At 46.0% G+C, this 20,076-nt stretch overlaps 1 protein-coding gene across 1 annotated transcript in view; it reads left to right on the plus strand.

Annotated features, from left to right (window-relative positions):
- The window catches only part of RASAL2 (RAS protein activator like 2), a 127,130-nt gene extending 115,949 nt beyond the window's left edge, over positions 1-11,181 (plus strand). The window contains exons 15-19 of the mRNA XM_059821596.1: positions 158-292; positions 1,641-1,843; positions 2,321-2,408; positions 5,116-5,146; positions 7,177-11,181. Of these exons, the coding sequence (XP_059677579.1) occupies positions 158-292; positions 1,641-1,843; positions 2,321-2,408; positions 5,116-5,146; positions 7,177-7,319 (600 nt within the window). The 3' untranslated portion in view covers positions 7,320-11,181. The remainder of the gene's footprint in view (positions 1-157; positions 293-1,640; positions 1,844-2,320; positions 2,409-5,115; positions 5,147-7,176) is intronic.
- Positions 11,182-20,076: the final 8,895 nt, after the last annotated feature.

Raw genomic sequence — 20,076 nt, forward strand, 5'->3', positions numbered from 1 at the left:
AAGTCAAGGGAGGATGAAGTATCTCTGCAAAAGAGGTTTTGGGGGTCCTTTGAGACTGACAGAGTCATGGTCGTTTTTCTCCTCCAAATAAACTGGATTTTAGAGCCGATTTGTATGTAGTTTCTCTGAAAAATGCTTACAGGTATTTCTGCTCCAGGTTCAGTCGCCTGTGGATTCTGCCACAATGTCACCAGTGGAAAGGACAGCTGCGTGGGTTCTCAATAATGGACAGTATGAAGAAGTAGAGGAGGACACAGAGCAGAATCCGGATGAAGTCAAGCATGCTGAGAAGGTAGACTTTATTCTGTATGCAGCCAGCTCGAGGGCGGACAGTGAGTCCTGTCCACCCCACAGCCGAATTCAGGACAGCTTTCAGGCACCGCGTTGATAGAGTCATGCTTTCAAACACCGGTTGTATTGGCATACCTTCCTGCTGTACATGCCGTCACACATATCTGTAGTGCAGTATCCCATACTCTAGATTAACCCACGTACAGGCTGTAGCATGTCAAATAGCTGAGAGCTTGTACATTACAGGCTGGTATTTGGCACTTATGTGCATCGTGAGTCACACTGCCTAAGTGTATTAGATCCTGCTCCAGTCATTATTTTTTATGACAGCACCATAGCTACAGCATACTGCCATTTTTCTATGCTTGCAAAATTTTTTAGTGATCATTAAACTCCATTAAAAAAAGAAAAAACCAAAAACGCAATTGTTAACCTGACTGAGTATAGCTTAGGATATGCTAAGTGATTGTACAGGGCTCTGTAAATGCAATTCAATCTTCATCAGTGGTTGCACTCAAATTTTGTCTTGGGCTTCACCTGAGGCAAATGCCTGTCATCTAGGTGGTACAGTGTTTCTGGCCAGAAATGTCTGATCTTTTTTTTTAAAGCACATTTCTTTTCAGGAGTAGATGTCATTTTTCTAAATACAGTTCCATCTGTATGCTGCTACAGTGCTGAGGTTTAGTAAGAGGTTTGGTATTTTGAGAAGGCAGGGAGTGAGGAGGAGGAGGAGAACATTTGGTGAACAAAAAGCAGGAACATAGGATTATTAGGAAAGGTGAATGAACCCAAACCAAAATGGAATATGTTGAGATTTATTGCACTGTTGCAGAAGCGATCATTCACAGAGACAGTAAGTAGAACAACAAAGCCTCAGCCAAGTAAACTTACAGGCTCTACTCTGTAGTGGTTTCATGCCTTGATTAGGTCCTGAAGAATTGAGTTAGTTGGGTGCCGTATTGGTCTGTTTTGTAAGTTTGGTCACCCCGGGATATTTTTACCGTTGAGCATTGTTAGCAGCTTCTGTCTGGGAACTGCTTGAGTCTGGAGTAACTGGGGATGTTACCGGTCAGGGCTGAGGAGCCGTGTCAGAGCCCTCTGACTGCTTACATTCTGTTATGGAATGACATCCTACAGTGTGGGAATAGCTTAACGCTCAATGGGAGCCTATGTGCTCCTTGTCTGTGGTTGCCTACAGTTGTTTGCTTGTCATTTCCTTTACTTCTATCAATTTATTTTTCATGAAAAAACCAATGTCGTTCTCTGAACAGCAGCAGCAGATTACAATGATCTGATCTCTTCCTTTCTCCTTTGCATCTGATTCTTTCCTTCTTTCCTTCCACCTGCAGTATGAGCAAGAGATAGCGAAGCTGAAGGAGCGCCTGAAGGTGTCAAGTCGCCGGCTGGAGGAGTATGAGCGGCGGCTCCTGGTGCAAGAGCAGCAAATGCAGAAGCTGCTGATGGAGTACAAGTCTAGGCTGGAAGACAGTGAGGAGAGACTGCGCAGGCAACAGGAGGAGAAGGACAGCCAGATGAAAAGTATCATCAGCAGGTGAGGCTTTGGAACGTTTGGGACTGTGTAGGACAGGTAGCTCCCCTGTGTCATGTGTTCTCCTTGACACTAAAGAAGGTAGCTGCTTCTTGACATCTCTGGACTGATAACCATCCTGCCTTAGAGATGAAGAAACAGAGATGCAGGTATGGAAACTTGCCTCAGATTGCCAGGAGAATGAAGGAAAAGATTTAGGAGTTTTTAACCCTGGTCTCTGTTGTACTTACAACAGGTCTTTTTGCTTTGTTTGGAACCTGTATTCAGTGCAGTTGCATTTTTTTGCAATGTCCATTTTGAGAATAACAAGGTTAGGCAATTGGGAGTGTTAGATGGATAGGTAAGCTTTTCTGAGTACAGCAGAATTCTTCTCTGGCAGAGCCAGGACAAGCAGAGGAGTCAAACCAACAGGCCAGAGTACCTGAAACACTATGGAATAGTATTAAACTGTCCTGATTTGTACCTCTTCTTGCTCATCAGACTCATGGCAGTTGAAGAGGAGCTGAAGAAGGATCATGCAGAGATGCAAGCTGTCATCGATGCAAAGCAGAAAATTATTGATGCACAGGTAAGGAGCTGAGGATCTCCAAGACCAAGTGTTCTCTGTCTAGAACCCATTATTTTCCCCTATCCTCCTGCCCCAGCGTTGTTATCAAGCTCCCAAGCCAGTATTGGCCCATGGTGTTGCACGTGTGACTTACTGCCTTCTAGGAGAGAATTGGGTTTTTTAATTAATAAAGACTGTACTGTCAGACACTAGGCTTTGAGAAAGCCTGACAACAAATCACAGGACTGACTGCTTCCTCAAAACCTTTTCTACTTTGTGAGATCCCAAGGCGGTAAAGGAATAGTGGTGCATTGTGTAGACATTGTTCCGAGTGTGGGCCTGGGAACTCTGGAAAAGCTGTGCTTCATACCAGCATAGTTTACTTGCCGTGTGCATGCATCTCGGCTATGCGAGCTAAAAGCATGGCTTTGAACGTTCGAGTCAAGAAAAGAGAATGCTTGCAGTGGAGCATTGCCCTGCACAATGTCATGTGTGGCATTTCACCCCATCTGACTGTCCACGTCAGTCCTGGAGAAATGCCCGCTTTGCCCCAAACCTGCAGAGCTTGCCTCAGTCAACACAAGTTAGCGGTGGAAAGTGGAACCCAGTGGGCAATGCATGTGGGTGTACTGGGTGGGATCATTTCAGCTTTTCTTCTGTGTCTGTGCTGATCCCAGAGAGCAAAGCTTGTACAACAGAACCTGAGAGTGGTTTGATATCTGCCTGCCATGTTATCTTTGTGATATTTGCATTTGGAAGACATCTTTCCTCCTTCTGGGCTTTTCAGTAGTTTCAACTGTGAACTCTCCTTAATAGATAATCTTAAGAAGATATGACCTGTTTCAGGAATGACCCAAGTTATTTCAGAAAGTTGTTTCCCTACTGCAGGACTGGCGGGGAGGGGAGCCTCAGTTGAGCATCGTTACAGATGGTACTGGTGTGTTAGGATGTAGGCATGTGAGCGCAAAAGGGCATACCTTGGCCATTTTTTTCCTGTCCAATGGCCAGCAATAATAGAAATGTTTGAGTTCACATGGAACTGTAGGGAAAATATAAAGTAGAAATAAGCTGTGTTTTTAAAAGCCGGGTAACACTAGAAGCATATTTATAGCAGATTTGGTTTTGATAATTGGAAAATTTCTGGGTTTTTCTACTGCCTCTGCCCATTTTCCCACAGTTCTTCAGAAAGACTGTTCATGAAAGCTGGATTTTTGGATCCATGCCATCTAACCTGAATAAATCACTTGCGTGCAATAACATGGCACTTGTGTTACCTAGCCTTGCAGAATAAAAACAAAATCCTGCTGGAATTACACCATATATAGTTCCTAGCTATTGTGCAAGATGCTCTGCATGGAGACACGAGTGTAGTCACCCTTTCTAGATGCAGCTCAAGATTAAAGCCTTTCTGTGAGGACTTGTACTCAAAATTGGAGTTGGAGAGTGCAGTGCTGGAGAATGAACAGGAATGTAGTCAGTCACTGTATTTTTTTCATTTTCTTGGGGCGGGGGGGGAACAGTACAGCAGCCTCCAATCTGATCAAGGAGTATGGCAAGTGGAAGCTGGGGTAGAAGTTGAACGTGCTGGGGCATTTTTTGGAGATAGGCACAGTCAGGGCATCTTGCTGTTACACGCTGATGGAATGGCAGCTCATCCAAAGAGCAGCCTGGTTTTTGAAGGAGGCGATGACTTTCTCATCTGCCTCGAAGGTGAAAGGGGCATTGAGTACTCATAAAAAGTGATTTTTGGAGGGGAGGATTTGAGAGACTGAGACTGGATAAGAAACTTGCCCTTCCCTTTGTTACCTGTCTATGCCAGTAGGCTCTCGGCCTCGGTGTGGGGTTATGGACTAGCAAGGTGGCGAGTGAACCAGTCTGATCCCTCTGTGTCACCAGCTGGCAGGAGAGACTGCTGCTGACTTGCGAAAGCTTCAAACCCTCAGGGCTGGAAGGGTGTGGTCCTTGATCACACTTGATCAGATGACACATCATTTATCACCTGCAGTAGCAATTGCTGAAAAAAACAGTAGCAAAACAGTAGCATTAATGATTCCTCTTCTAATCTGACACCTTTTTCTTTTCGAGTGCCGTTAGCTACTTGGGCAAGCAAGGTCATCAGCAAACCCTAACTGCTTCAGTGTCAGCCAGTTCATGGGGGAAGTTGTCATTGCCCTTTCATGGCTACCTGAGCAGAAGAGGAAGCTGATGAAAGACGCAGAACGGACGCGCCAGAGGAGCCCGAGTGTTTGCTGGGTTCTGTAGCAATCCCTCTAAGTTGCGCTTGAAAGATTTTTCTTAGTCTGTGATTCATTTGGCAAAGGGATATAGCAGCGGCTAGAAGAGAAAAGGTCTTTTTCACGTGAGATTTGTGGCGTGGAGTTGGACCCTTGCTTATCACACTGCTAGGAAACAGCAGTAGCCCGGGCTTCTTGCGCTTCGTTACATCGGCACAGGATGCTTTTCAGGATTTGCTCTTTTGCCTTGTGGTCAGGTGCAGCACCCGATGCTGCACCGATGCAGGAGGACAGCCTTGTTCTCAGCATACGTGCTGTTCATGCTGGCTCTGGGCAGCGCCTGGTGTGCGCTGTGGTTCCAGAGGCTGGCTCCGGGCCTCCCTGACTGAGCAGGGGCTAGGTCTGGCTAGACTCAATCCTTGGAGCAGCGGAGCTGCAAAGAGTACTAGCCCAGTTGCTATTGCAAGTGACATCTCCGCTGTGTTAAATTACAGGTCATAAATGGGGATGAGATAATTCAAACAGGCAAGTAAACCCAATCAGTTCTCTAGCTGAGCAGTACCCAGTCCTGGCCCAGTGCACTGACCTCCTACCCATTCCAGCTCCTCCCACTCCCTGTGCCCAATTCATGTATGTCAGAGACGTGTTTGTTAGACGGTATTTTCCTCTGAGCGAGAAGGTGCCTCTGCTCACCAAGCTCATGCTTTGAAGATTGATTTTCCAAGTGCAGATTTCCAGCAAACTGGCATAGTGAGCACTCATCAGTGCCGGAGAATAACCAGCCTTTCATTTTTAACTCTTGGGAAAGCTATATTCTTTGGGAAGAACTTTTCATTTTAAATTATATATTCCAGGTGAAATTTAGTCCGAGGAGGAGGAGCTTTAACTTGCCGAAGAACACATTTCTGCTAAGGCAGTTGTGTTTTGCAGGATTTATTTCAGCATGGGAGGAAAGGTTAAGGCCTTTAATTCCTCCATTGTCCGTTCTCCTTACTTACATTGACTGGATTGGGGCAAGTGCTAGGGCGGGCTATAGCCTGCCTTGCTGTTTGTTGATTTCTCATGCCTCCTCCTCCATTTGCTCTGCTACACAGAGCTTAGTCTCCTCAGGGCCGTAACACAAGCAGTACTTAAATTCTGCTTTGTTTTTGCACCCTAACACTTACCCCTGTGGGCAAACCCACTGAGAAAAGCAAACGTTACTTGACTACTGATGTACCACACAGCTGATGTGCTGGGAACAAACTCTCAAGGGGCTGTTGTAGCACTTGGGTCTCCTGAGCAGTATGTCTGAACTATCCCTTAATGTTTGTGCCTTCTGTGCATCATTTGTCCTTCCATTTTGTTTCTCAATGGGCTGGACTGGGAAGAGTTCCTGCATGCAGCTTTTTTCATTCAAGTAAATTGGACGTTTTTCCTTCTCAAAGAAAAAAAAAAAAGCCGATCAGCTGGTAGCATGGAGAGCATATTTATGTTTTGCCATCTCTGTTGCTGCTTTGTGTGGCTGCATTATTTTTTTTTTTGAGGGAAGATGAAAATTGTCATTTCTAATTATGCCACCAACTCTTTGGCTTGACCCTCCGGTGCTTTATCCCACTGCAGATAATCTAGCTGTTAGCAGGCTGGGTTTTGTTGATGGGGTTTTTAGTTTTTATAAATTAGTACACATCCTTTAACTTTCTGCTAAAAGTGGAGGCTAGCACTTTCTGTGCCAGAAGAATCAAACCTGGGATGTGGGAACCCTGGATTTGGCGGAGCCCGGGAGCCCCTCTGAGCTGGAATGGGTCTAGGAGCAGTGTGTTCAGTGTTTGTTCTTTGTGTTTTGTCGATGGCATCTCCCCCTCCACCCACACAGCCCTCTTCCCCTTCACCTCAAATAACCCCTTAGTTTTAGCTTCTGGCTGCTTCTTCTCTATGTTGCTATTGCACCCTCACTCCTGCTGGTGACTGCAGGCTGCCATTACCTGCTTTTTTTTTTAATTTATTTATTCCAAGCATACCATGAGTTTATTCTGAGCACACTCCATCCAAAATACAGAGACAATGGCCGTTAGATACCACTTCCACTTTTCTCTGCCAGATGAAACCTCCACCACTTTTGTTTTCTGCTGCCTGTTTCTGTTTTTCTAACATTAAAAAAAAAATTAAATTGGCTATTGTTGTTATTAACACCAACACCCTCCCCACCCCACCCATGGCAAAATACTGCATTTCCGCCTGCCTCGGTTGGAGGCCGGCTGGGTAAAGCCAGTGACTGCATCAGCTCACCCGTGTAACTTTGACTCGCTGTCACCTTCCATCACGCAAAAAGGCCAGGAGGGCCAGACCGGCCCGTGAAAAGCCCATGGCATGCCAGGGCTGTGTTACCCCAAGAAAACAGAAAGAGGCAGATATCCCATCTTACCAGAGAATGTTAGCCAAGCTGCCTCTGCCTAGAAATCATCTGAAGACACTGTTGCAGCCCCGGGTCCTGGAAGTTCCCCATAAAGCAGGCTTGTGGGGCAAAGGCATTTCGTTTGTGCAGGAGCTCTGACTTTGTGGGGCGTTTGTTGCAGGAGAAGCGGATCGTGTCCCTGGACTCGGCCAACACGCGGCTGATGAGTGCCCTGACGCAGGTGAAGGAGCGCTACAGCATGCAAGTCCGCAATGGCATCTCCCCCACCAATCCCACCAAGCTTTCCATCACGGAGAATGGTGAATTCAAAAACAGCAGCTGCTAACTGGGCAGATGCTGCCGGCCATCTCCCCAGGAGAAGGGCAAGAGGGAGCGGACTCAAGAAACCTTCAAAACAGCCCCCCTTCCCCTTACAGGTTTACATAATGCTGCTAATAAAATGGAAAAGAGAAAGAAGAACTCTGAAAGGTGGACTTTGCTTCCCCACTCAAGGCCAGGAGAACCGGGCTCCCGAGAACAAGTCCTTCCATATCACTGTGTAAATAGAGGGAGCTCTTGGGTCATGTACAGAAAATGCCGATGTAATATACCAAAAGGAAGTGAATACTGTAGATTTTTTTAATTATTGCTATTTTTATTATTATTATTTTTTCTCTTGTTGAAAGCACTGCAGTCCTTGGAGGAGGAAGAGGGGAGTGTGAGTGCATGTGTGTTGTGGGTGAGAGAGAGAGAGAGGTGAGCAGTGGGTTACGTTAGACAGCAGCTGTATATATCAGGCTGACTCACACAAGTACGTGAATGGAGTGAAATAGTGAAATGAATTCTATAAGAAAACTCATTTGCTGGTTTATTCCCCTCTTCTCTAGCTGTTCTTTAACTGAATGCAAGCTTGGTAGCAAACATTTTAGCAAGAAAAGTGACTCTTGCTGGATCCTGTACCTACTTTCAGCAGGACATCGGCAAAAAATTTTCAGTCTTTTTGAACAAGGTAAAAACTTGGAGCAGCAAGCTTGTTTCCTTGCATTTGCACACAGTCAGGCTTCCCATCAAACAGACAGAGGGAATCTGCAGTTTTGCAAGGTAGGATTCATTCTTTTCTACCCCAGTTCTAATGCAGTTTTATATTTTCTGTTTTGAGAATTTACAGACCTGTAAATACTTTTTTTAAAAAATTTCTATCCAGTCCCCACTTTACGCATCACACAGTGGCGCCCTGAATTCATCCTCTGCACTCCACGAGGAACAGTCAGGTTAACGCTCCGAGGAAAGGGCTAACCGAAGGGTGCCCGTGCCCAGCAAAGTAGACTTCCGTATGCAAAATTTCCTTCTTCCTAGAGGATTTCTATATTTAACTCTCATTCCGTTTCAGTGTTTCAGCCACTAGCTTAGCCAGTCTAGTTCCAATGAAAGATGCTTTCCGCACGTTTGTGTTAAGATCTTCCATTTCCACTGAAATTTGCCTTTCTCTGGGTACTTTAAAGGTGTTTTCTTTAAGTTCTGTACACACCAGTTTTTTCTTAAGGAGTTTTGACTAAGCTTTCATCTCCAATTACTTTCAGTTGCATTTCATAGAAGCATACTTACAGACTGGATGTGAACACGTATATAATTGCAAAGTGACCTTCTCGTGGAAGATAATGACATTCACTAACTGTAAAAGATTAACAATAAATGACACAGTATTGTCAATTCTCATGATTTCATCAAATGCCACAATATTTAGTCTGAGAGGTTTTTTTTAAAGCCCCAGATTCTAGAGTCAAGTAATAGTGTGTGAATCTTCACTTTCGCTTTTTGGTATACATTTCTAGCCCCCAAACTCTCAAAGTAAATAAAATTATTCCACCAGCAATTGAAATTTTGAATTACAGAAGTATACTAATAACAGTGAGTGTGATTAACCATTCAAACAACTTATGGAAATTAGAAATTGGAAAAGTTGACTTCAAAACGAGACAAAACCTCGAGAGGGTGCCTTGGTGTGGGATGTATTTAGCAAGCAGTTCAGGCTGCAACTAGGAGCAAGTTAATGTGGTGGCTGTGGGGGTACGTGCCTGAAATCATCTAGCCTGTGATCTGGAGAAGGTCGGAGCTGATGACCTGATTATCCTTTCCGGCCTTAGTTTCTGAATCCCTAAAGTTGTGCTACATGAAAATTGTAGGTGTTTCTAAGCCCATTTCCTGACTTCCTGAAAGTGACCCACGTTGCCTTGAACATGAAGGATTGGCAATACTGAGGACCCAAATTCAGTGTCTGTCATCAAGTTTGTTCTTTGGAAATGAATTGCTCTCACCTCTGTGGGCAAATGCAGCTTGTGACAGACCGTGGTATGTTAACTGTTCTGCCTGATCATTGTGTTACGATACTTCAGTTAAGTGTCATCACACAAGTGTGTTCCATTACTAACTATGCATAAATACAGAGACCGCCTCTCCTGCACTGTAGGATGTATAAGAAAAGTGCGTATGAATCTCTCTTAGCAAGGCCTTGGCTGTTAATTTACATCTAGAGGAGACTTTTCTGCAGCGAGTTGGGGTTTATATTTAATGCTTAGTTCTTTCAGATCAAAGCTCCTCTGGCTGCTCGGATGGGACTTGGTACTACAGGCCAAGGAGCATCCCTGTCTTGTTCTTGGTGTGTCATAGCCCAGTGAGCACTCTCTGACGCACCTGGGGTTGTGCTCTGCGTTTGCTCAGTAGTGATTTCTTTTCCATACTTTCCAAACCGTCTTCCAGCTCTGGGTCATTGCTGACCTCTGATATTTTCTTCCTCAAACTGTGCCTTTAAGTTCCTCCTTCTTTCCTTCTTCCTTCATGCATCACAGCCATAGGCAGTCTATCGAGTTTGTATTTATCTGTCTTGTGAGTAGCTCTCTTTTACAAGAAACCTTTGCAAACCCCTTTTTCTTGAGTATTTTTGTGTGATCTGCATCTCCCCTTTGCTAAGTACTGTAATTGCATAGCTGCATCGTGGGAAATTTGTTCCCCAAAGTCGCCTTTTCAGATGGGCACGTGCACTGTGCACTTGTTACACAGTGCAAATAGTATGGGTGTTGTGTGACTGAGACGTGAGAGCAAGCGGTGGCAGGAATACATTGGCTAGAACAAGGCAGAAGCAGATACGTCGTTCTGGTAGCGCTTAGTCTGGCATTGATTTGGGAAAGGCATTTCACCAGAGCTCCCCAGCTTTCTGGTAATCTATCACAGATCGCTGGCTGAGCTCTGTGGTTCGATGCTGAGCTGTATGGTTCGACGTCCACTTTGGTTTCTGCAGAGGAATGCAATAGGGGCAACATTTCGGCCCTGATTTTTAGAGGGGAAATAATACTTGTCCCAAGATTGACACATTTTGGTGAGGTCTTCAGTGGTGTATCATTCTAATAATGTACCTTCTCCTATGTATTTCTTAAGCTTATAGACTAGGAAAAGCTGCTATTCTAAAAGAGTCTGGCCCATCAGTATCATCCTCACAGCTTGTTGCTAGGCTGGTGGTTTCTCTTCTGTTTCAATTTCTACCCTGAAGTGCGAAGTGTACTCCTCTAACTCCTGCCATAGAGGAGAAGCTGCCTGTTGACCCAAAAGGGGGTGAAGGTTGCAGACTTCGAGTGCTGCAAGACTAAAATTGATTAGCTGCAGAGCAAAATGTTATGCTCCTGAGTTCTGCGGGCAGCTGTCTCTCCTAGTTTGTTACCAAGCAGCTTTCTAGAGAGATTTCAAGGCGCTTCAAGCCAACAATATGTGAAAATGCCAGTTTCTGTTTTGTCCAGTCTGATAGAATTCAAGTGGCACTAAACCACGTGGCAGCCAAAAGGTCTGTCTATTTTGGAGCAAGGGCCCTAACTGGGCCTGATCACATTTGGTTTAAGACTACTAGCCAGCGGGTTTCTGCAGCCATGAGACAAGAAGCAAATAGTGCGAAGTCTGATAATGAGCATTACAGACAGTAACTTTTGGTTCGTACTTGCAGCAAATGCAGCGGGCTGCGTCTCATACTGTTGCAAGCAACTGCTGCTCTCATTTGGAAACAGCTGAAGTAGTGCAGGAAAAATGTAATAACCTGTAGGAGTAACGCTCGTGTGTTCCTGAGACTGAAACAGAGAAGTTGCCCTATCCTGGCACCTCAGTCCTTGCTGGCCACGTTACTCAGTGCTGTTCTGGGATGATTCTTCCCTTGCTGGCCACGTTACTCAGTGCTGTTCTGGGATGATTCTTCCCTTGCTGGCCACGTTACTCAGTGCTGTTCTGGGATGATTCTTCCCAAACCACAAAGCCACTCGGGTGTCTGAGTTCTCAGTACGAGCTCACGGCCAGCACGGCGGGGCAGGGAAATGGAGCGGCGTTGTGTAGCGCAGTGGCCTTTTGCCATGTTGCATCTGGTGTCTGCAGAGTGTGTGAAGACCAGAGGTGACCAGAATGACGTGGGATAGGCACTAACGGAGAAGAGAGGGAGAAGAGAGGGAGCACGGCCTAGGAGTGGCATCCTGTAAATGCTCGTTCTTTGCCACGCTAGGAATTCAGACCTTTTTTTTTTTTTTTAAAGGGAAATAGACAGATGACACATCCAGGAATTTATTTCCCTGGTGTATTAGAAACAGGGAGCTATGCATAAAAGCACAGAGTCATACAGCTACACATTTTGCAGCATTGCTCTCCAGTGGAATAACACTAAGCAGGGGATCCAGAGGAGCGTGGAAAGGGATGTGTGTATTTTCTAGTTAGAGAACATGAGGTGTATCCAGTAATAAATTCTGTACCCATCTAATAAGTCATCCAAGAAATGGGTTTTATTTTATGTTCTTGCAATTGCTTTGAGTTGGCTTGGCTTTTTATTTTTTCATGATATATTAATTTCATGTTTTAATGCTTGCTTAAACCCACCAGCTTTTAACTTCATCTGAAAACTCAATGATTGAAGTCCGTCAATTTTACAGCAGTACCCATGGAATGTGTCAGCAATACTTATCTGCTAAGGTCATCCTGTATGTATGAATTCTGTTTGTGTTCTGCAAAAATGTCCGTGTCCTTCCTGGAGAACAGTTCCTGTCCGAGTTGAACTGTTAAATGGATTTACGTCAGTGGTTAGCATGGTCAGCCACAGGGATCCAGCTGAGTGTGACAGAGCAAAAAGGGTTAAATTTAGGCTGATGCTTTTAGGTATTTCCTTCTCCACAGTAAGTTAACTCCTATGAGAGCGAGCATGTCATTACAGATCATGCCTGCCAGGAATCCTACCTGTAAAAATAGATTTTCTGTCTCAAGGGCCTTAATAAGAGTGTTACTACACAGAACTGTTTTACAATGATAGCTCTAAATAATTTATTTTTTATTTCAACAAAGTACACCTTAAAAAGTAATAAACTTGTTTTTCAAGCCGTATTTTTATGCTAGTAGCACTGGACTGTTTGGTCTCTGAGATCCATTTCTGCATTTCATTGCCTGGGTTTGTTCTAAAGAAGATTTATTTTTGTTCTGTGAATAATTTTTGAAGGTTCTTGTAATATGTACAGATATAGATACATTTGAGGTCTTTTATTGATATTCCTACAAAGAATACAAATAAACTTTAACTTTAAACAGTTTGGACTCGGTGTACCTGTGCTGATTTAAAATTCTGCTCTTTCTGCTCTCAGGTTGTACTTCACTTGTGGTTTGCGTAACTTCAGAGGGTGGAGGGAAACGTGGGCCGTGTAACTTACTGTTTGGGACCTGGAGCTACCCGGGTAAACCGGGTAGGGGGGCCATGGCGGAGCAGAGCAGCAGAATTAATTCCTGCCTCGTGTGTCTGTGGCTGGGTGTCGTGCTGGGGTGCCCAGCCCGGGCCCCAGGGCTGTGTCCTGGAGCTCTGCCTCCCCGCGCTGGTGACCTCTCCCGCTTTCTGAAGCTGTCCTCTGAAGCTGTCCGCTGGCTGGGAAATATCTGGCATTGTGGAGTGAGAGAGCGACAAGCTGTGGAGACACGGAGAATTGCTCTCTGCCTCTTTTAGGCATGGGATTTTTTGGATAATAGTAACATCTGAAGTGGTGAAAAGAGAGTTACCTTGTATTAATTAATGTGTTTATTCCTCTCATGCCAGACCAGCGAATGTGATCAGCCCGGTTTTCTTGTTCAATCAATTCCTAGTTTACAGATTCTCATGCACCAGCCCAAAGCTGCAGGCTGGATTCTAAGCAATTTATATTTATGCTTCATATGTGTATGAAATCTTGTCTATAATGAGTGGGGAAACCTTTCATATTGAACTTATTCAATATAAGATCTATATTCAAGGGGATGTTTTGCTAGAAGTCTTTTTATTTTCATTTCACATGGTCTTTTTTTTCCTTAGCTTTGAAGCCTGCAAAATACACCCAGCAAACTTGTAGTTGTTACTGTGTGCCTCCACCCTGGCCCTACGCTTTGTTCTGTTCAAGTCCGCTGCGTGTTCTGCCTTGTTCTTGCTTAGGCTGGAAGTTGTTCATGCCAAGAGTCGTCTTCCTGCGTGTTCGTACAGAACCCAAACCAGTGGCTGCCTGATGCTTCTGGGCAGGAGGGCAGCACGGACGGCGTCTCTGAAGGAGGTGGATCTATAGATTCCCACATCTCTGTCCTGTCCCTTCTCGGCATCGCCCAGCAGAGTCCCCTGCTCCGCGGTGGCAACACTAAGCACGGCCCAGGGGAGGGGGCAGGCCCTGCGGCCCAGATGTGACCAGGCAAGGCAGAGGCAGGTGAGAAGAGGGATGGGATGGGATGGGATGGGATGGGATGGGATGGGATGGGATGGGATGGGATGGGATGGGATGGGATGTAGACCTGGCGGGCAAAGGGATCTCAGCATCATGTTTGCTGTCATGGCTTTGGGAAGGGGGAGAGAGGGGAATCTAAATGGGAGAGGGATGGGCAGGGGAAAGCAGGGTTGGGGGAAGGAGGAGACAGCCAGACGGTGTGCAGAGTGAAGCAGAGGGAGCAAAGTGAGGTAGAGCCAGAGCTTTGCACAAACACCGGTTAGGATGGCACTGGCATAATGCAATCAGAACTGTGGGATGTCTGGGCTTTTCCATAACTGTCCCAAAGTAACTGGTACTCCAGTGTTCTGTCCTGCTGAGGATGTTAAATCCCACTTTACCTTGGATGTGCTCCTTACTTCCACTGTGTAAAACCCCTGAATGCGAATGTGCAAATTCTTCTCCTGTTTCTAGCCATTCTGGACAAAACACACAGGGCTCTGCAGCGCATCTTCCTCGCTCCTGCAGTTCACCCGCTCCAGCTGGGAAATTCCTTTGGAGAAGCTCCCCTCCGAGGGTCCTCCTGCCCAAAGGATGCAAGTGTGAAACCTTTAATGATTTCCTATGTGCAAGAATGTGTGCTGCTGCTTTAAGTAAGCAGCAGCTGCTGCTTAAATCCATTAGCAGGTGGAATACCAATTTGCTTATGCTGAGATACGAGTCTCAGGGGAAGAGAGTCCTTGCTCTTACTAGTACCTGTCTCACGTTGCTGTCCTTCACCTTTCTCCTGGTCCCACAGATTAAATATCCTCATGTCTCCAGAAGATGTATTAAATTCCTGCTTTTTGCTGTGAGAGGTAGATCAAATATCTTGGTTGTAAGCATGAAACCTGGCTACCCGTCGGTTTTTCCTGCAGCGAGTATGAATACCTTGTCCTTACTCAGCTCCAGGGGAACGCGTAATCCTGCTGATGCGACTGGAAACGTGAGTTCCGTGGACCTGAACCCACTTTTCAGTAGGCGTGCTTGGCCCAGCTCAGTACGGCTGAAACAGAGAGAGATTATTACCAGTGCTACAGACCAGGGTAGCTGCCAGCAGCGGGGCACTCAGGATAGATGTTCCTCGCACACTTCGGGTTCTTGCAGCTTTCACGCTGTAGTATGGCCCTCAGGACTGGGGAGAGTGGGATTATGAGGGATAAAGACCTCGTGTCGACACCAGGAGCGAAGGGCGATCCAGTGATGATAGAAACTGATGCAGAGTGAAATGTGATCTGCACAGACATGAATGACACTTCTCATTCCCTTTTCTCTGCTGTCCAGGCTTCTATCTGCAGCAGGATACAGATGTTGAGAGCAGTTCCTATTTTGCTTGGCAAGGAGGAATGCCTGTACGCAGTGAAGGAGGAAGAGCTACAGCTAAGTTGTAGGCTGTACTTAATTCACTTCTATCTTTTGTTGCTTCTCTCCCTTCATTTAGCTCACGTAAATCAGACAACATGCTGGACCCTACCTGAAACTACCAGTTTATGAATTATTGCTGAAAGAGTGGCTGTTTTATTGATGGGAGCTGTATCTTGCCTCCCAAAGTTAACTACTGTTTTATGTTCTTCTGGTCTTCAGAGTCACATCAGATAAAATCCATTTTCAGAATCACGGACCCAGTATATTTACAAGCAAATAATACTCATTAACATAATCAAACAAATGCAGAGTACCACACAGCATGTGCTATCTTGCAGGGACAATCCCTCCAGGGAGTTCTTGCAATGGCAGTGTGTGACTTGTTAATCACTATAAGGCTCACAGAGGCCCGTCTGTGCCAAAGCGTTGGCTTTGCATTTCTAGGTGCCAACTAAACTTGTCAGGGAAGGAAGCTGAAGACAGGAAAGCTGTGGCAGATACCTGCCTGGGTTGTCTTGAAACAGCCTACCACCTGTGCAAACTCCTGGCTGGAGGCTCAGCATCAGTGCTGCTTCTGATGTTATACCCCTGCTTTGTGTTGGCTGAGGTAGAAGGGAAAGTTCATCTCTTCAGGAGAAGTAGAAAAGAGGAGGTTGAACAAGACCCCATATACCAGAGCACAGTGTGGATAACGGGCTAGCCGGAGCTCATTAAAGGTGAAGACACTTCTCTGAGCCCTGGGCAAGATGGGGGAGAACAACTGACTGTTCCCCATCCAGGAAACAGCAGCTGCAGAAGCTGTTTCCATCCGGAGAAGCCGGTTTTGTCTCCATGAAAAGGTCTGTATAGAAGTAGCATGGCTGGGCATTTGGGTCAGCCTGGCCTCATCTGGGACCTGGCAGCTGGAGGGAGGGAAGAGAAATTCGCTGGCTGCCGTTTTCCCCTTTCTTCCGTAGAGGGCAAGCCTTCCCTGACAGAGCCGCAGGCGCGGCTCCCCGGCTCTGGCAGGTAGCCGGGCTGACACCCTGTGCGCATTCAGCAGCTGACTTATGTGCAGAAAATCGTTTTGCAGAGCCAGCATTGTCTCTGGAAGGAGGAATTGTCCTTACTGGGGACACTAACTAGGAACGTCCAGTAGAAGCCTACTTTGTAAAGGCCTTGAAAAGGTGCTGGGTGGATTTCAGTTCTCATCACAGTCAGGGAATTAACTTCAGCCTCCAAATTAGCTGAACTGCATGGGAGCACACATCCCCTTTGGACACAGGGCTCTGCCTTTAAGCTCCTACCTTGAATGTGTCCCCCTTTTCCCCTTTACCTCGGGTGTGGTTACACAGTCTGTGTTCCACTGTTCAAAGCTTTGCTCTCCAGTAATATCTCGGTGCGCACTAGTTCCTTCAGCACTTTCAAAGGACTCTTTTCAGGACTTGGGACTTCCCTGGTGAGAAGGCAATGAAAGAGGAGGACTGACTTCCCTTTCCCTGTTAGTACCACAAACCACTGCAAAAATTTATTTTATATAGTTGGATGGGTTTTAGGATCAGGAATCACTGAAGAACTTGGACCTGATCAAGACTCGTAACTGGGATTAAGTGGATCGCAGCCTTTCAGATTTTTCTCCATCATTGGGAAACAGTGAATGGTAGCTTCCTGCTATGCCTGGATCTGTGCTCTACTGGGGTGCATTTAGAAAGCCATTGCTACAGCAACCAATAAGACTAAAAAAGCTGATAAAATATATAGCATCTCCTCTGGGGTTGACTGAAGGGCAGAGAGATCGCTACTCCCTCAGTAATGTGGTTTTGTCGTGGGTTTTTTGTTTGTTTTCTTGAAAGAAATACACGCCCTGCAGGCAGATTCCAGATTACGGCTTTGGCAAAATGGGGAGCTTAAAAAGGAAAGTCCATCTGCCCCAACTGCTGACTTGACAACTGCGATGCTGGAATAAGCCGTGTGCCTAAAAGGGAAAGATGGAAAGACCTAGGAGGCAGTGTACTCGGTCCCTCTCCCAGTTCACGATTGCCTGTGCAGGGATGCTCCGTTCAGTCACGGCTGACGTGTTTTTATGAGACGTCTGCCAATGCGTTGGTGGTCTAACAGCTGCTAGGAAATTTCCCTGAAGGGCTAGACTGGGTTTTTTGCTGTAATGACTGTCCTCTAGAGAGTTAGCATAGTATCGCAGGCATTAGTGCTCCCACCTGTATGCAAAGCATTTCCTGTTCTGGTTAGGGACAGAAGCTGAGCCTTGGCTGGAGCGCCTGTGTTAGCTGCTGAAATGCGTCAGCACCAGAGGAGTCTGTGAAAAGCGAGCATCGGTTATCTCAGAGATCAGAAATCCTGGGTGAAAGGAGCCATCTATGGTTATAGTGCTGATGGTGGCTTTTCAAATGCCAATCAAAACTACTGAAATTATCTCATTAGCCACTAACTGCTGGGACCCTGAATGCAGATTACAGCCATTCCTAAAAGAAGCTGGGTGGCAGTCCCAGCCCTGTCTTACATAGGTGTTTGTGTCCTGTCACCCAGCTTCAGCGGCTAGCACAGCTGCTGATCTCTGCCTGCTCAGCCCAGGAGAGGAGTGGCTGCAATGCCGTGGGTCAGGAGCTGCACTGGCAGAGTGGGGTGGAAGTCAGCTGCCTCCCCCCCAGATGCCATGCTCTTCAGCTGCTGACGTCTGCAGCAAGAAGCTGCAGTCAGTCACAGAGATGCTGAGAGGAGGAGTAAAGGAGCCGGGTGAAGAAGCAAGAGCAGTTTGTGGCTGCCTAGAATAGAAATGAGCTGACAGGAACACGTATGCCCCATCACCTGGGGACCCTCACGCTGCCTGCACCAGCAGCTACGGGCAGGCCCCTCACACTGAGGGTGTCTGCTTGCTCCAGGTAGCAGCTCTTGTTTTCAAAGACAAAAGGTCAAAAATGAGGCTGTGCCCATAGGACCACTGAGATTTGTGCTACCGAGGAGCTTGGATAGTCCTTGGTTCAAAAATAACCCAGGCATCTGATTTCAGATGGATTTATGTACCCTGCGGATCTGAGTATTTGGCTGTTTTAAATCTCACTGTTCTGGAGACTAAGACGTGGCTGGACGTTTCCTTGGTGATTTTGCTCTGTGCAGCTTTCCTGTACTCACACCTTTCCCTGCAGTTCAGCCAGATGCAGGACTACACTGATACAGATTTATTCTCCCTAACTGGAACAGGCCTGTGGTATGTATGTCATGCTCATGCTCCCCAACAATACATGCCCTTCCAGGTTAGGGCAATAAATGCTAACCTAGCCTCTTCCTGATCCTAAACAGTAAAAGCAGCTTTTGCTCCAGGTAGGTTCATTACACTGTTTGGCATAAAGGTAAAAGGGCTTATTGTCCCGCAGCCTTCGGGGCATCAGCAAATCAGTACTTTGGCTGCTGATCCCACAAACACAAAGCAGGATGCAATTAAATAGTTTGAGCATTTATATTGACAATGAAGTTTTTATACCTTCCAGTACAACATTTGCAGTTGACTTTGGTCAAAGATGGGATGCGCTTCATCATAAAGAGCCTGTTCTGGTGGACTCGTCAGAATGGCAGCCCAAAGGTCTTGCGTCAGCGGATTATGAACATGGGGTTGTGCAACGATGTGGAATCTGTTTAACTTCCAACTGGCTCCAGCCCAGTTTGTGGCAAGCTGTCTGCCTTCCCCATGGGGAAGGTCGCCCCAGCAGCTGGAGGGAGAATGTTTGGTGAGTCAGGAGTCTTGCAGTTACTATTTCAACCTAACTGTAGTTCCTCCATGTGAGGATTGGCATTTTCATTGTCAAGACTCCACATGTAACTTGCAAGTTTTTAATTCCGTTTTAGTCTCTTTAATATATGTGTAAGTGGCTGTCTGAGTACATACCACACTGGTACCAGGCTGTATGGCCATTCTTTACTCATTTTTCCAGGTTCCTACTGCATTTTTTGGCTTATAAGGACCACAGCTATCGCAAGGGCCTCTACTAGAGTGAGTCTGGAATGAATTTGATAAATGAATCCTATGCATTCATGACATGAACACACTCGTTGCCACAAGTGTTTCTTTAACCACTGCTCCCTTATCAGCATGAAAAACAAGTATGTGGAGTATCTCAGGCAAATACGCTTGTGCAGATGCTAGGAGAGCTACAAGCGTTATCAGCAAACTGGTTCAGGGGTAACATTTGCAATTTGCTATGCTTCGAATTGCTGCCAGTAAAATGCCCATCTTTCCTGGAAGCCTTAGGCCATCCCTGCTAACACTCCCATCCTCTCTGAGACCACATCGAGATCTGTCACTGTGACAAAGTCCACGTAGGCTTTCCTCCCACACTGCCCTCTAATTTATGTCCTACTGAAGTACTAGGAACATAAAAAAGAGGACAGAGCAGATGCTGACCAGGTAAATAACAAATCTGTCCTTCCCACTGGCAGACTGGTCTGAAATAGTTCTCTCTCACAGAAGTGATATTTATTAGGAAAAATTAGCTAATGATTAATAGCTGTGCAATAATGCACTGATGTTGTAAATAAATAGCTTAAAATGAGGAGTGCACGCACAGCAATAATAATAATAATCTTTCCCCATATCAGCGTGGATGTGTTGGACAAACCATGCTGAGAATTAAAGGGCATTTCAATCCTTGCTCTTACAGAGAGCAAAATAGCCCATGGCAGCAGCAGGCCTTTGTGTAGGGGAAGGCCATCCAGGAGGAAGCATGGTGAAGGATTCTTCTTGGGCTGTCAAATGACAACCATTAACGCTATGGTTTCCAGTCACTCTGACCCTGGGCTCTGCAGGAGTCTAGATACCCGATATCCACATTGGCCTCCCTTTTCCCACACCTTTCCTCCCACTTGAATTCTACCCCCCAGCTCTCTAGTGATGTTTGAGGAGATAACCTAGGAATAAGGACAAATGGAAAACCGTGAACAGGACCTGTATGAAACTGTTAGGGGAA

Source organism: Gavia stellata, chromosome 10 (genome assembly GCF_030936135.1).
Source record: "Gavia stellata isolate bGavSte3 chromosome 10, bGavSte3.hap2, whole genome shotgun sequence".
Taxonomy (NCBI): domain Eukaryota; kingdom Metazoa; phylum Chordata; class Aves; order Gaviiformes; family Gaviidae; genus Gavia; species Gavia stellata.